Raw genomic sequence first — 16325 nt, forward strand, 5'->3', positions numbered from 1 at the left:
TGGTATTGACACGCACACTTAATTCAATTGAGGTCTTTCTTACCAGGGTTTTATTACATAGGGTTCACCACACGACACAAGCCACTTATGACAAACCATTAAGCTCTAATTATGAGGATAATTGGTCAGAAAGTCCAGCCCTAATGGAAGGATAATGCCTAGCTGCCCTATGGAAATGTGAGATTCGTTAATGCTAATTTAGTTGTACGTTACAGTGTCGTGTCATGCATAGATAGAACATGGGTCGCTTGATTAAAGTGCTCAATGACTGAACAATTCTAGTCATTAGCCTAAGTTCTATTATTTAAATCAACTTGCTTCATATCAATGGCAACAGTAGTCCTATATTGTTGTCATATTGACGCCTCATCATATCTATGTCAGATGTGTGTTGCTGATTGAAACCTAAAGAGTCGAAAGAGAAGGCCATGTGACACTGTGCTGAAAACAGATGTTCCAGTCTGTGCTCACTCAGACCCCCCTAAGCTAAATGAGCAAGGGTATAATTGAAGCCAAATGCTTCTATAGTGTGTCTTAATGCCTTATAATGTTAGAAAACTGCTAGCCTATAATAGGTGGCACGCCAGCCACTCCTATGAGACAACCACCAACACCACCAGGTGAATGATATTCATCAAGTTGCTCCCACTTAGAAACAAGCCAAATCATCATTATCCACGGTTCCCTCCCTCCACCTGAACTGCGTCTAGATTCTACACATTCTAGAATGATATGAACCTCCTAGAATGATAGGCTAATACCTCTCATTCTAGAACGGTGTTAATCGTCAAGCATGCTAGGATGCCGTGTCAGGGTGGAAGGGAATCATACTCAGCCCCTTTTCACAATCTCAATCTTGGCCCAGGCTCAGAAAGGACCTTACTGTGATATGTTCAGAGGGGAAGAAATCATATATTGTAAAAACATATTTGACCCATGGGGATATGTAGCTCTACTATTAGGCTACTATTGGTACTGGCCCTGTATCGTCTGTCGATACATTGTTGTGAAGAACATAACCGTTATAAAGATTGTGTGTACTGAGATAAGAGGGTTTGCTTGACTAATTACCGGCGGCCGGAGTTTTGGCGGCATGCCCTGCTCTTTCCACCTCTGCTACACCTCTCAGTCATGTTCAGGAGAGAAGTTGCAGGTAGGCACAGATCTAGGATCAACTTACTCATCCGACCTACTTTGCACTTTGAGATAGTGATGCACCAATATGACATTTTTGGCATATACCGGTATCCAATATTTTCCTTGCCCCCAAATAACGATAACCGATATTTAAAATTTAAGTGGCCTTTTAAGCATTCTAGTACAGTCAAATAGTTAACACACACCCATGGAGGCAGCGGTCTAAGGCACTGCATCTCAGTGCAAGAAGCGTCACTATAGTCTCTGTTTTGACTCCAGGCTGTATCACATCCGGCCGTGATTGGGAGTCCCATAGGGCGGCGCACAATTGTCCCAGCGTCGTCTGGGTTTGGCCGGGGTAGGCCATCGTTGTAAATAAGAATTTGTTCTTAACTGACTTGCCTAGTTAAATAAAGATTAAATAAGTACTTTAGAATTGCATTGGGGGCATACTTATTTCACTGTACAGCCTTACCTATGGATTGTGGATCAATGACATGGTGTATCAGTCTACTCAGTGATACCCAGAAACGTTAGCATCGTATTACTTATTGCGGGACTCTGAAACAACTGTGAATTGAGCCACATTTATTGTCAACCTATGTGTATTGAACACTATTCCAGAGGAAAAACAATACTGTGTGGATGTTTTGGAGTCTGATAACTCTGAGGAGGACGTTGGGAAAAAATATATTGGGTATTGAGTAGACTGTTACCCCATTTCATTGATCCCCAATCCTTAGGTAAAGCTGTACAGTGCAATATGAATGTCAATACACACAATAGGCTGACTGGGGAGGTGTTTTCACACAGTCACAGTCCCATGATAAGAGCTACAACGCTAATATTTGTGTAAACTCTTCACAGTTGTGTTCTGTGGGTGTCACCGAGTAGATACCCCGTTTCATTGCCTCACATTCCAACCTTGTTTAACATGATCTAGTCTAAATATGGCATGATTCCACCAATTGTAACCTTCTGCATCACTTTCAAAGTGGTACTATTATTTTGAAGGCAAACCGCAAATTCCACTATTGTGCCTAATCCTTATTGTGGCTAGCTTCACAACACATAACCCGGCAGGTCGAGCCTCACTAGCCAGATGAAGCTAGCTGGCTGCTTATGACGTTAGCTTTGGGAAACAGGTTTAAGTAGCTGGCTAGCTATTTATTTTCATGAACTGAAGTTCAATTTCAGTAGGCGAACAACAAGTGGCTATCTAGCTAATACTTACTCACAAGGATTCCTAAATCATTGCTAAGAATAGTGAAAATGACTGCAGTTTCTACTGGTCATTGTTTTCAGGCTGGTTGTATTGGTGCTAGCTAGGTACCAAGCTAAAGCTAGCTAGCTACCCCAGAAGTTGCAGATTTGACAGTGCTACAGATAGTAGTGGTGGCACTTGGATTGCACATGCAAATTCAGAACACACAACATTCTATAATAGAACTGTGTTATATGACGCGCCAAATAAAAGCTTATTTAACGTGTCAAATAGTGTTATTGTCAAATAGTGTTATTTGACGTGTATCTTTTTTGATACGCAAAGACTCAAATGGCGTTCCATAGTATGTCGTGAAGCTAATAGCAGTGACGCTATTACTGTGTAACTCCGGTAGGGCAACATCTGAACAATAGCGCACTTGGTAACGTTAGTGTGTACCGGTGCTTGACCAGTCACAAAAGCCAACATCACCCACAACAGAGGGTTGATTGTCAAGGGCAATGAATTCCATTATCTTGGCGTCAATGGATTTCGCCTTTGAGTTGTCTTTGAGTTGAACTTTTCTTACTCTTTCAAATGACTGCTTGACTTGTTGACTGCTCGATCCACACAGCAGACATTGTGGGCTAGGTTAGGAATGCTATGTTGCAGGTGTAGCGCAAAATATTATGTGGCGTCATTAAGTCATGTACCTACGTTATATAGGTACAAAGCTAGTTCAGGGCCTGTATTAAAAAAATATTCTCATGTTAGCAGTGCTGAACCAGGATCAGTTTAACCTTTTAGATCATAATCAATAAGATTACATGGACAGAGTGGACCTGTTCCTAGATCAGTAGTCCTACTCTGAGACTCTTTATGAATATGGGCCCAGGAGAGATTGTGCTGTCTGGCTTGTAGGGCTGGGAATTGCCAGGGACCTTAAGATATGATATTATCAGGATAGTTAGATGTCAATAAGATATGTATTGTGATTCTATATGTACTACGATTCGATTCTGTGATTTAATTTTGATTTGATGTTCCAAACATATTGCTCACTATATGTCTGCGGCAGAGAGACAAGAGAGACCATAAGAAAACTAGTTTTCATCGGTCAGGGAAATAAAAGTGCTGAAAACATGTTGGCTCACTATTTAAAAAGAAGATGGAGAACAAGATACAGTGAGGGAAAAAATTATTTGATCCCCTGCTGATTTTATATGTTTGCCCACTGACAAAGAAATGATCAGTCTATAATTTTAATGGTAGGTTTATTTGAACAGTGAGAGACAGGATAACAACAAAAACATCCAGAAAAACGCATGTCAAAAATGTTATAAATTGATTTGCATTTTAATGAGGGAAATAAGTATGATTGGTGGCCATCCAGGCAAATGTGAGGCTTTTTGAGCCTGACAACGAGCCATCCTCAACAAGGTTGGAAAGTGACAGTGAAGATGAGGCCCCAGAGTCTGATGTTCAAGAGGTGGACATTGAGGAGGTCCAGGGAGAAGACATGGAAGCTTGAGAGGAAGACAACCAAAGCTTTACATTTCTAGACTATCATTTTACAGATGTATGTTGAAAACGTTTTTCGGAGATTCGATGGATCATTGGGGATCATTCAATATTACCTTTCTTTTGTTGTTCAGTGAAATCATCCCATGTGAAGAGTCAACTCATTTAATTATAGTACAATTCGTAACTAAATTGTTTAAAAAATGTATATCGGAAGGATTTAATAATTTGCAATTATGTCTACTTATGAAACGGTAAAAGGTTTATGTTTCTGTCTCCATGTGATATGGTAAATATATTCAATGCAAAAAAAATCTACATTTAAATGGTATTAATATTAATTTGCATATATTTCCATGAATTCCCATATATTCCCGTTAATTCCCACGGAAAGTTTCCACCTCTGAATATTCCCCAAAATGTGCAACCCTAGTTGTGAGATACAGGTTCAGTGCATCATAATAACCATGACGTGATGGATAGATGGAACAAAGACATGCATAGTGTGCCACAAAGAATAACTCACTTCATCCGTATAATTTGTCCATAAATGATTCTCCATTGACATAGGATGGAACTTTTTGTGTATGGGAATTGGGAAAACTCCCATTGCCAGATAGCAACAGGTGTTTCATATTTACAAATGATCCACCCCTGTACTCTGGTATTATGAAGTAAAGTTGGAAAGCACAAACCCTGTCAACGCAATATCCCCCAATTCATCCCAAAAGGATGCGTTTTGAAAAGATTTTGGTGTTTGCGTGGTATACTTGGAATCCAAGTGGACCCTCCCACCTTTAGCATAGCACCACGCCAAGCCGCGCCAAGACTGTCTCATGCTTCACCTGCACGTCATCCCCTCTCATCCCCATGGTTACAGTCAGGCCAGGGACTAGACCTGTTCTGTTCAGTCAAGCAGAGGGGACCCTTGCTGTCCAGTGGAGGAATACACATTTTTGGCAGAAAAAAGGAATCCCTCTCTTTTTTCCACCTTTCTCCCTTGCTTTCCCTCGTATCTCAAATTCACATTTAAATGAGCTTCATTGGCCAAGGCCTAACTGACAGGAGTGATTTAACGTTGTGAAAACAATGTAGGTTCTACAATATGGTTGACAAATTATTTCAATCTCTCTCGCTCTCCATCCTTCTCTCTTCTTTCTCACTCCCCCTCTCGCTCTTCCCCCTCTGCCTCCCCCCTTTCTATTTCCCTCCTTCTTTCGCTCTCCTCCCCCTGACGTCTGACAGGCTCAGCCATCCAGATCTCGGATTTATGAGAGGGGCTGAGAAAAAGAGGCAGTGTCAGAGTGCTGCACCACATTCCTGAGCCCTCCCTCCCCCCCTGTCTAAATCCCCCAGAAAAGAGAGGAACGTAAATGCCTCTCTCCTCACTGCTCCAGCCCCAAAAATGTTTATTTCCAGAAGAGGAGGCATAGATAAGACTCCAGCCCAGGTTTCTCCCCTCCCATACACACACAGGCGCACGTTCACATGCAGACACACACGCACAAATTCTCTTGGCCCTCTCGGTTTGGAGCTTGACCCCTTTAATTGGGGCGAATTTGTAAAAGCACGCCTCTGCCACAAAAGTCTTCCCTCTCGCTCTTTTTTCTTCTTTACTTTTTTGGCGCTTTGTATGACGTGGTTGGCACGGAAGGGGGGGAAAGAGACAGAAGAAGAACGACAATAAAAGAAGTGATGTAAATCGTGGCTTTTCACAGCTGCTGGCGTCTGTGCTTGAGTCTGAACGAGAGGGAGAAGAGAGAGGAAGGGGAGAATAGAGGGAAGACAAAAACAAGAGTGTGTGGTAGCCTTGGAGACCAGAAAACATGGCCGCGTCCTGTAATGTGCGCCACACATGGCCGTCCACAGGCCACGGTTTCCTGCTCCTCCACTTGCCGGCCAACATATTCCTAGGGGCTAGGCTGAAGGCTTTCAATGTGTCTCTTTCAAAGGGGAATCTATCTAGTAGCCTGCCGCTGTATGTTTGCATTTGTATTCAGCTAACCAAGGATGTAGCGTTCAGTTGAATTAGATGTCAGTGCTGGGCTGGAACAAAAGCCTGCACACCTGTCACGCCTCTTCTGTAGAGCATTTCTTGACACAGGGGTCAAAGTGAATTTGAACAAAGTAGGCCCGTCTCTCCAGACGTAGCAGATAGTTTATTTTGTTGTGGTCTGATAGGCTAATTGCTTAGGTGCAAAATTAGCTTTGGCCAGAAAACAAAGCGCTAACTCACATTGTTTACATTATTAGGATGGTTACAGGTTGTTTCTCACATCCATTCAACCCTTCAGCAACCAGCCTGTTCTGTTCTGGAGATGCTGTCAGAGACAGTGACTAATGGGATTCTCTTTTAGTCTCTTTATGTCCCCTCAGCCGACCATTGTGGTGAGAAACAGTCCTAGGCCAAGAGACATTGGATCATTGTTACCATGACGACAGTGGACAGTGTACCGTCCAATCATCCCATCCCACCTCCCCTGTTGTCTTCCTCTTATCTCTCCCTCACGTATCTCCTCTTCACACACACGCACACCCACTCCTCTCTGTAGTGGTGATGTTTGGCTCCTCTTCTTTTGGTCGGGACGCATCAGTGCTAGTCAGTCAGATATCTTATCTCAGCAACAGCAACAAGCTCCAGTCCAGGTCTTGGTGTCCCACTGCTGACTGTGTGGCTGGGAACCTTAATGATTTGTCCTCAGATGTGTGCAGGGCCAGATTAACTTTTCTCTCTTTTGGACATGATGTCATTTGTAGCAGTCTTGGTTATTGTGCAGGGGAAGGAGGTGCCCTGAGGTGATGTATGGGGCTGATGAAGGTGTTGGGCTGGCCATTGTGTGTGTGTGTGTGTGTGTGTGTGTGTGTGTGTGTGTGTGTGTGTGTGAGAGAGAGAGGGTTCAGAGCACAATGATGTGTGTATGGTGATACAGAATGTGTGACATGGCAGTTGGGTGAGGTGAGGACATGTCATTGCGGGGTGGGTAGCCAAGGTGTGAGTGAGTTATCCATTTCTGGAATGTGGTACACACAAACACACACACACACACACACACACACTGAGGGGCAGACTACTAGTCAGAAGATTTCTCAATAGTCACGCCATAGTGGATAGGGAGGAGGGCGGTCCCTATCCTGTCACTTCAGTACGGCCTCTATTTTGACATTGCTTAGTGTTGCTGCTGACCTAATTGAGTGTTGTATGAGGACATTTCTCGGTGATGGGCCTGTGTCCAAACAGTAAAGTGTTGGTTTGATCAGTGTGATGTTAGTGATTGGTCTACTGATAATGTGGTTTTTAGCTTTTCAAACGCTTGGTTCATGCATTCGTTCTTCAGTTGAACAGCCACTCTGATGATAAACTATTAGCATAGTAATAACTGTAGATAATAGTCATTGTAGGCCAATACCTGTAGTAGGACAGTGCGAGGACAGCAGACCAGTCCAGAGACTGGCTTCTGAGTTCAAAGGTCGTCGGTGGTGTACGGAGTGCGATAGTCGGCCGGCCCAGCCGAGGGGGCATACCAGGAATACCGCCTGTCTAATTTTTAACGTTTACAGCCGAGAGGGAGCGTGCATACCAGACTGACAGCCGCCCAGGCCAGGAGAGTTGGCCTGTGTGTGTGTGTGTGTGTGTGCACCTGTTTGTTAGCATTAGCGTTTGTGTGTCTTAGAGTGAGAGTGCACTGAATAAACACAGTGAAGTACGCCGGGCGGCATGCTGGCTTGGCTTAAACTGCTAAGTTAATACCCATTGCCCACATTCTTAGACTTATTCAATATAGATTCTGTCCCAGTTTCTCAAACATTTTTTGGAGTTTCAAAGATAGAACACATTCTTCCAAAACCGCTCTCTCCCTCTCACTCCTACACCCGTTCTCCAACCCCATCTTGTCATGACCCCGCCGGTGAACTTGGCTGTCTCTCATCTACTGTCTACATGGGCCAAGTCATCCAAACTACCAGTAGAAAGGAGAGCGGGAACAATGTTCAGGCAACCACCCAGCCAGTCCTTGGGCAACGCATCTCAAATAGATGGCACAGTGGTTTAGCGTCCCTTCTCTCTCCCTGTCTAGCCAGACTTCCCCCAGCCCACAACCAGCCACACTGAGCTGAGTGAGTGGTACCACCATGCCAGCTTTAGACTTTGGTCCGTCAGGAATGTGTCACTGTTACTGCTGGATGCTCCGGTGGTGTTGTTGTTGTTTAGTGGCTTGTCTTTCTGAACTCTAGTTTCTAAGGTCACTAGGTCTTTCACATGGAACGTTCTAGACAGTCTATGGCCTCTGACGGAGGTCACTATAAACCAGCGTTGTAGTAATGGATGATTCCTTTATGGCTTTTCTTTTTACTCGTCTTTTTATATGAATGAACACCTTATGTAGTTTATATATTGGTTACGATATGCACTAGCTTGACGTTTCATGTGTTTCTGTGTACAGATACTGTATGTTTCTCTCTCTCTCTCTCTCAGGTTGACGAAGCCCCTGTCGTTTGCGGACTGTGTGGGAGACGAGTTACCGTGGGGATGGGAGGCCTCATACGACCCTCAGATTGGCATCTACTACATCGACCACATCAACAGTAAGTTGACAGGTTTACCTCAGTGTTACCCCAGTAACATTATGTCTATGCCAAAACCATCTGGGCCTTCCACCCGGGCAATCACTGATCTGTCCATCCTAAACAAAGGACCCCAGGCTGTTTCATCAAAGATTCCATCTCAGATGTTTTGGCAGGGGTATTTCCCGACACTGGATTTGAATTTCTCAAACACAACACGACAGACATGTCGATTTTTTGGGGGTTTTCTTTCTCTGAATTACCTATTGGTATTTAGGAACTGAAAACCACTGGAACTTATTTTATTATTTATAGTCAGAGCGCCATGTTGTTTGATATTGATGAGATATTGATGAGATGATCATTCGCCAAGTGTCTCCCATCGAATGATGAATGTATTATTTGTATTGACTGAACTTTGAGAAATGATCGAGTTAAAGTCGAGTCAAAATCCTTACTGTGGCCAAAATCTTTACTCGGCCCTTTCTTTGCTCGCTAGTCTTTAGCTGAGTTTTATGTTTTTCATTTGTCAAGAGTTTTCAGTTGTGAAAACCTGTTTTCTAACTGATATGGGCTACATAACGCTAATCTGATGATATTCAGAGATATTATGAGTGTGGTGTCAAGGATGTTGACTACCAGCAGTCTTATCAGTGACATTAAGTAAGCATGCAAAAGCTAAACATGTTGCAAACTCACAGATGTCATTCTTGGACAAGTGTCAGGCCAGGACGATAAGCTATGTTGAATTTATCAATATTGTCAGCAGATTGATCTTGATGTTAATATTGTCAAGGAATTTTTCATATGAATTTTACATATTGATATGGTATTCCCTCACCTTTGCAAGTTATTATGCCACATTATTTCCAGGAATCGGAAGAATAGAAGAAAAACTGAATACGTAGAGGGAGAGAGAGAGAAAGAAAAGTTTTCAAACTCATCTCCACTAAATGAAATAATTTTATGATTCAATTAATCACATTAATTTCTAAATGAGCAGATAAAATTCCACACGGACCGTCTGTCTTCTGCTTATCCCTTAGGTAAACACTCACATTAAAAATACTTATATTAACTCCATTCAATTAAATCAGATGTTTGTTTTCTCCCAATGCAGATTAAATCCATTTCCCAAATGTTTTTCATTGTGCTGCCTGGCTGTAGCCGCAGGGTTGAGATGTGAGCTAGCTGCTGCTGCTGCTGCTGCTGCTGCTGCTGCTGTTGTTGTTGTTGTTGTTGTTGTGTGGGCTAGAGATTCTATTTATCTGTTGCACTCACACACATTTCTACTGCGATTTAGCTTTGTTTGTTTGTCTAACACCGGTGGGTAAACAAACGCAGTCAGCTGTCAATCAGGAGTGGATGATTGTGTGGAGACTCAAGGCTTAGCTTCGGCGTGTTAAGGCTGGCCCTCCTGTGGGTGGTTGGAGACGGTGTATTTCTGCACTTCTGAGCTATATTTCGAATCAGAGTTTGGCTTGTTGCATTGTATTTTTTTCATTTGGTCTGGTTGGTTTCACATTGGCGAATGTCAAACAAACTAAAATGCCTAAACAAAACCATAGATCATTTGTTTATTGGAGATACATGCTTATGTTAAATCCATCTATGATTAGGTTTAAACTTCATATTACTTTCGCTTTGGTCTTCCAACAACATGCAGGAGGAAACAGCTCAGTATCCCCTCTAACCGCGAGGTGAATAGGCTATATTCAGTAGCCTATTAGTGTTGTCACCATACCAGAATTTGGACTTCGATACCAGGTTAAGTATCACGATTCTCGATACCATCACAATACCCAATACCAAAACGATAACACAAGGCATATTAACTTGAGTCACGGAATGGCGCTTGATCCAGACAGACAAACACAGCTACTGCTCTGTTCAATCGTTGGGCATCTTTTGAGTTCAATATCATTCCATTTGACATTTTTTGCGTCAACATTTTTCAGAGACAGCCATGCATGCATTAATGAATCAATTATACAATCAATTTGACTTTGTTTTTACAGTCTAACTACATAACAACCTAATGGTAATCATTTATTTGAATGGTAAATCTCTATTGATAAACTGGGTAAATCAAGATGGAGCCTAGGCCTATTCACACGAATGCAAATAATTAATAGGAGTGTGTGCGTGCATTGACTTATTGAGCTTGTTTTGGCTGATTTCACGGGGATACAGATGAACAGAACAAGTTTCCTTTAAGTTTTTATTTTATTGTACTGATAAACAACATTCGCATAGGAGTTGCTCATTTGATAAAAGTGTGCCTGTCTCTTTAACCAGTAATGACCTCATTCACGAGGCAAGAAGGGGGCAGCCTGGGGTCAGTTCACTGAGGCAATAGATCATCTTTGGGAGAGACGTGAGAGAGAGACCGATTAAGTGAATGAATAAAGTTTTGGTGGCAATCAGTGTTAAAAATCTGCATATTTTGCATTATGGTTTGCATATTAAAACAAACAAAGCTGTGAGCTAGCAAGGAAAGTTAGCCTACGACGCTGGAAGCTACCGGTATCGGCATGCATTGTAAAGTGTTCTATCCTTTATGGACATTGTTTTGCGAACAGTAACGACATTGACAGTAACGACACGGCATGTAGTTTCAATATTTCTACATGCCGTGTCACATTATTCAAGTGTGTTAACCTCTGTGCAGCATGAGTGGGGAGCTAACATGATGCAGCCCAGACGCTTAGAGCAGGCTAAGTGGAGCACACACATACTTTTGCGCTATAAGGGGGACGTTGGCTGCGCTGACAGAGTTGATCTGTGAGACAAATTTGACAGAAGTGCCGAAAGGAGAAAAAAAATCTGGTACTGAACTGTTTTTAATGTTCTAGTATAGAAAAAGTTCCGAACTAAGGAGGAAAATGCACCAGAGCTGGAAAAACCTCTCCAAACCAATTTGGTGTGAAAGCCTTCTTATAGAAGTGATACACTTTCCTTTCTCAGCAAACACCCCAATGACCGTTTGTAAATTTACACTACCGTTCAAAAGTTTGGGCTCACTTAGAAATGTCCTTGTTTTTGAAAGAAAAGCATTTTTTTTTTATCCATTAAAATAACATCAAATTGATCAGAAATACAGTGTAGACAATGTTAATGTTGTAAATTACTATTGTAACTGGAAACGGCTGATTTTTAATGGAATATCTACATAGGCATACAGAGGCCCATTATCAGCAGGCCAGCATCCCGGAGTCGCCTCTTCACTGTTGACGTTGAGACTGGTGTTTTGCTGGTAATATTTAATGAAACTAGACACTCTAATGTACTTGTCCTCTTGCTCAGTTGTGCACCGGGGCCTCTCACTCCTCTTTCTATTCTGGTTAGAGCCAATTTGTGCTGTTCTGGAAAGGAAGTAGTACACAGCATTGTACGAGATCTTCAGTTTCTTGGCAATTTCTCGCATGGAATAGCCTTCATTTCTCAGAACAAGTATAGACTGACGAGTTTCAGAAGAAAGTTATTCGTTTCTGGCCATTTTGAGCCTGTAATCGAACCCACAAATGCTGATGCTCCAGATTTATTTATTTTTATTTTTATTTCACCTTTATTTAACCAGGTAGGCAAGTTGAGAACAAGTTCTCATTTACAATTGCGACCTGGCCAAGATAAAGCAAAGCAGTTCGACACATACAACAACACATGGAGTAAAACAAACATACAGTCAATAATACAGTAGAAAAATAAGTCTATATACAATGTGAGCAAATGAGGTGAGATAAGGGAGGTAAAGGAAAAAAGGCCATGGTGGCGAAGTAAATACAATATAGCAAGTAAAACACTGGAATTGTAGATTTCCAGTGGAAGAAAGTGCAAAGTAGAAATAGAAATAATGGGGTGCAAAAAAGCAAAATAAATAAATAAATACTGTAGGGGAAGGGGTAGTTGTTTGGGCTAAATTATAGATGGGCTATGTACAGGTGCAGTAATCTGTGAGCTGCTCTGACAGCTGGTGCTTAAAGCTAGTGAGGGAGATAAGTGTTTCCAGTTTCAGAGATTTTTGTAGTTCGTTCCAGTCATTGGCAGCAGAGAACTGGAAGGAGAGGCGGCCGAAGGAGGAATTGGCTTTGGGGGTAACCAGAGAGATATACCCGCTGGAGCACGTGCTACAGGTGGGTGCTGCTATGGTGACCAGCGAGCTGAGATAAGGGGGGACCTTACCTAGCAGGGTCTTGTAGATGACCTGGAGCCAGTGGGTTTGGCGACGAGTATGAAGCGAGGGCCAGCCAACGAGAGCGTACAGGTCGCAGTGGTGGGTAGTATATGGGGCTTTGGTGACAAAACGGATGGCATTGTGATAGACTGCATCCAATTTATTGAGTAGGGTATTGGAGGCTATTTTGTAAATGACATCGCCGAAGTCGAGGATCGGTAGGATGGTCAGTTTTACAAGGGTATGTTTGGCAGCATGAGTGAAGGATGCTTTGTTGCGAAATAGGAAGCCAATTCTAGATTTCACTTTGGATTGGAGATGTTTGATGTGAGTCTGACAGGAGAGTTTACAGTCTAACCAGACACCTAGGTATTTGTAGTTGTCCACATATTCTAAGTCAGAACCGTCCAGAGTAGAGGTCGACCGATTATGATTTTTCAACGCCGATACCGATTATTGGAGGAGACAAAAAGGCCGATACCGATTAATCGGCCGGTTTTTATTTTTATTTATTTGTAATAATGACAATTACAACAATACTGAATGAACACTTATTTTAACTTAATATAATACATCAGTAAAATCAATTTAGCCTCAAATAAATAATGAAACATGTTCAATTTGGTTTAAATAATGCAAAAACAAAGTGTTGGAGAAGAAAGTAAAAGTGCAATATGTGCCATGTAAGAAAGCTAACGTTTAAGTTCCTTGCTCAGAACATGAGAACATATGAAAGCTGGTGGTTCCTTTTAACATGAGTCTTCAATATTCCCAAGTAAGAAGTTTTAGGTTGTAGTTATTATAGGAATTATAGGACTATTTCTCTCTATATGATTTGTATTTCATATACTTTTGACTATTGGATGTTCTTATAGGCTTATAGGCACTTTAGTATTGCCAGTGTAACAGTATAGCTTCCGTCCCTTTCCTTGCCCTGGGCTCGAACACATCGACAACAGACACCCTTGAAGCAGCATTACCCATGCAGCGCAATGGGAACAGCTACTCCAAGTCTCAGAGCGAGTGACGTTTGAAACGCTATTAGCGCGCACCCTGCTAACTAGCTAGCCATTTCACATCGGTTACACCAGCCTAATCTTGGGAGTTGATAGGCTTGAAGTCATAAACAGCGCAATGCATGAAGCATTGCGAAGAGCTGCTGGCAACACGCACGAAAGTGCTGTTTGAATGAATGCTTACGAGCCTGCTGGTGCCTACCACCGCTCAGTCAGACTGCTCTATCAAATCATAGACTTAATTATAATATAATAAACACACAGAAATACGAGCCTTAGGTCATTAATATGGTTGAATCCGGAAACTATCATCTCGAAAACAAAACGTTTTTTCTTTCAGTGAAATACGGAACCGTTCCGTATTTTATCTAACAGGTGGCATCCCTAAGTCTAAATGTTCCTGTTACATTGCACAACCTTCAATGTTATGTCATAATTACGTAAAATTCTGGCAAATTAGTTAGCAACGTGCCAGGCGGCCCAAACTGTTGCATATACCCTGACTCTGCGTGCAATGAACGCAAGAGAAGTGACACAATTTCACCTGGTTAATATTGCCTGCTAACCTGGATTTCTTTTAGCTAAATATGCAGGTTTAAAAATATGTACTTCTGTGTATTGATTTTAAGAAAGGCATTGATGTTTATGGTTAGGTACAGTCGTGCAACGATTGTGCTTTTTTCGCAAATGCGCTTTTGTTAAATCATCCCCTGTTTGGCGAAGTTGGCTGTCTTTGTTAGGAAGAAATAGTCTAAACACAGTTCGCAATGAGCTAGGCGGTCCAAACTGCTGCATATACCCTGACTCTGTTGCAAGAGGGGACACATTTTCCCTAGTTAAAAGAAATTCATGTTAGCAGGCAATATTAACTAAATATGCAGGTTTTAAAATATATACTTGTGTATTGATTTTAAGAAAGACATTGATGTTTATGGTTAGGTACACGTTGGAGCAAAGACAGTCCTTTTTCGCGAATGCGCACCGCATCGATTATATGCAACGCAGGACAGGATAGATAAACTAGTAATATCATCAACCATGTGTAGTTAACTAGTGATTATGATTGATTGATTGATTGTTTTTTATAAGATAAGTTTAATGCTAGCTAGCAACTTACCTTGGCTTCTTACTGCATTCGCGTAACAGGCAGGCTCCTCGTGGAGTGCAATGTAAAGCAGGTGGTTAGAGCATTGGACTAGTTAACCGTAAGGTTGCAAGATTAAATCCCCGAGCTGACAAGGTAAAAATCTGTCGTTCTGCCCCTGAACAAGGCAGTTAACCCACCGTTCCTAGGCCGTCATTGAAAATAAGAATGTGTCCTTAACTGACTTGCCTAGTTAAATAAAGGTGTACATTTTTTGGGGGGGAAATCGGCTCTAATTAATCGGCCATTCCGATTAATCGGTCGACCTCTTGTCCAGAGTAGTGATGCTGGACGGGCGGGCAGGTGCAGGCAGCGATCGGTTGAAAAGCATGCATTTAGTTTTACTTGTATTTAAGAGCAGTTGGAGGCCACGGAACGAGAGTTGTATGGCATTGAAGCTCGTCTGAAGGGTTGTTAACCTGTTAGGGCTAGGGGGCAGCATTTGCACGTCTGGATAAAAAAATGTACCCGATTTAATCTGGTTACTAATCCTACCCAGTAACTACAATATGCATATACTTATTATATATGGATAGAAAACACTCTAAAGTTTCTAAAACTGTTTGAATGGTGTCTGTGAGTATAACAGAACTCATTTGGCAGGCAAAACCCTGAGACATTTTCTGACAGGAAGTGGATACCTGATGTGTTGTATTGACTTTAAACCTATCCCATTGAAAAACACAGGGGCTGAGGAATATTTTGGCACTTCCTATTGCTTCCACTAGATGTCACCAGCCTTTACAAAGTGTTTTGAGTCTTCTGGAGGGAGATCTGACCGAACAAGAGCCATGGAACGATGATGTCCCATTAGACACCTGGCGCGCGAGTTCATGTTGGGTACCCTCGTTCCAATACGTTATAAAAGAGTATGCATTCGTCCACCTTGAATATTATTCATGTTCTGGTTAAAAAAGGCCCTAATGATTTATGCTATACAACGTTTGACATGTTTGAACGAACGTAAATATATTTTTTCCCCTCGTTCATGACGAGAAGTCCGGCTGGCTTAGATCATGTGCTAACAAGACGGAGATTTTTGGACATAAATGATGAGCTTTTTTGAACAAAACTACATTCGTTATGGACCTGTGATACCTGGAAGTGACATCTGATGAAGAGAATCAAAGGTAATGGATTATTTACATAGTATTTTCGATTTTAGATCTCCCCAACATGACGTCTAGTCTATATCGCAACGCGTATTTTTCTGGGCGCAGTGCTCAGATTATTGCAAAGTGTGATTTCCCAGTAAGGTTATTTTTAAATCTGGCAAGTTGATTGCGTTCAAGAGATGTAAATCTATAATTCTTTAAATGACAATATAATATTTTACCAATGTTTTCTAATTTTAATTATTTAATTTGTGACGCTGACTTGACTGCCGGTTATTGGAGGGAAACGATTTCCTCAACATCAATGCCATAGTAAAACGCTGTTTATGGATATAAATATGAACTTGATAGAACTAAAAATGCATGCATTGTCTAACATAATGTCCTAGGAGTGTCATCTGATGGAGATTGTAAAAGGTTAGTGCATCATTTTAGCTGGTTTTATGGTTTTGGT

General features: G+C 41.8%; 1 protein-coding gene across 2 annotated transcripts in view; it reads left to right on the forward strand.

The window, feature by feature from the left end:
* The window catches only part of LOC106602439 (protein WWC2), a 50990-nt gene that overhangs the window by 1750 nt on the left and 32915 nt on the right, over positions 1 to 16325 (forward strand). For both annotated transcript variants that reach the window (XM_045716632.2, XM_045716633.2), the window contains exon 2: positions 8334 to 8443. In XM_045716632.2, the coding sequence (XP_045572588.2) occupies positions 8334 to 8443 (110 nt within the window). The remainder of the gene's footprint in view (positions 1 to 8333; positions 8444 to 16325) is intronic.

The sequence above is a fragment of the Salmo salar genome, chromosome 04 (genome assembly GCF_965601325.2).
Source record: "Salmo salar chromosome 04, fSalSal1, whole genome shotgun sequence".
Classification (NCBI taxonomy): Eukaryota; Metazoa; Chordata; class Actinopteri; order Salmoniformes; family Salmonidae; genus Salmo; species Salmo salar.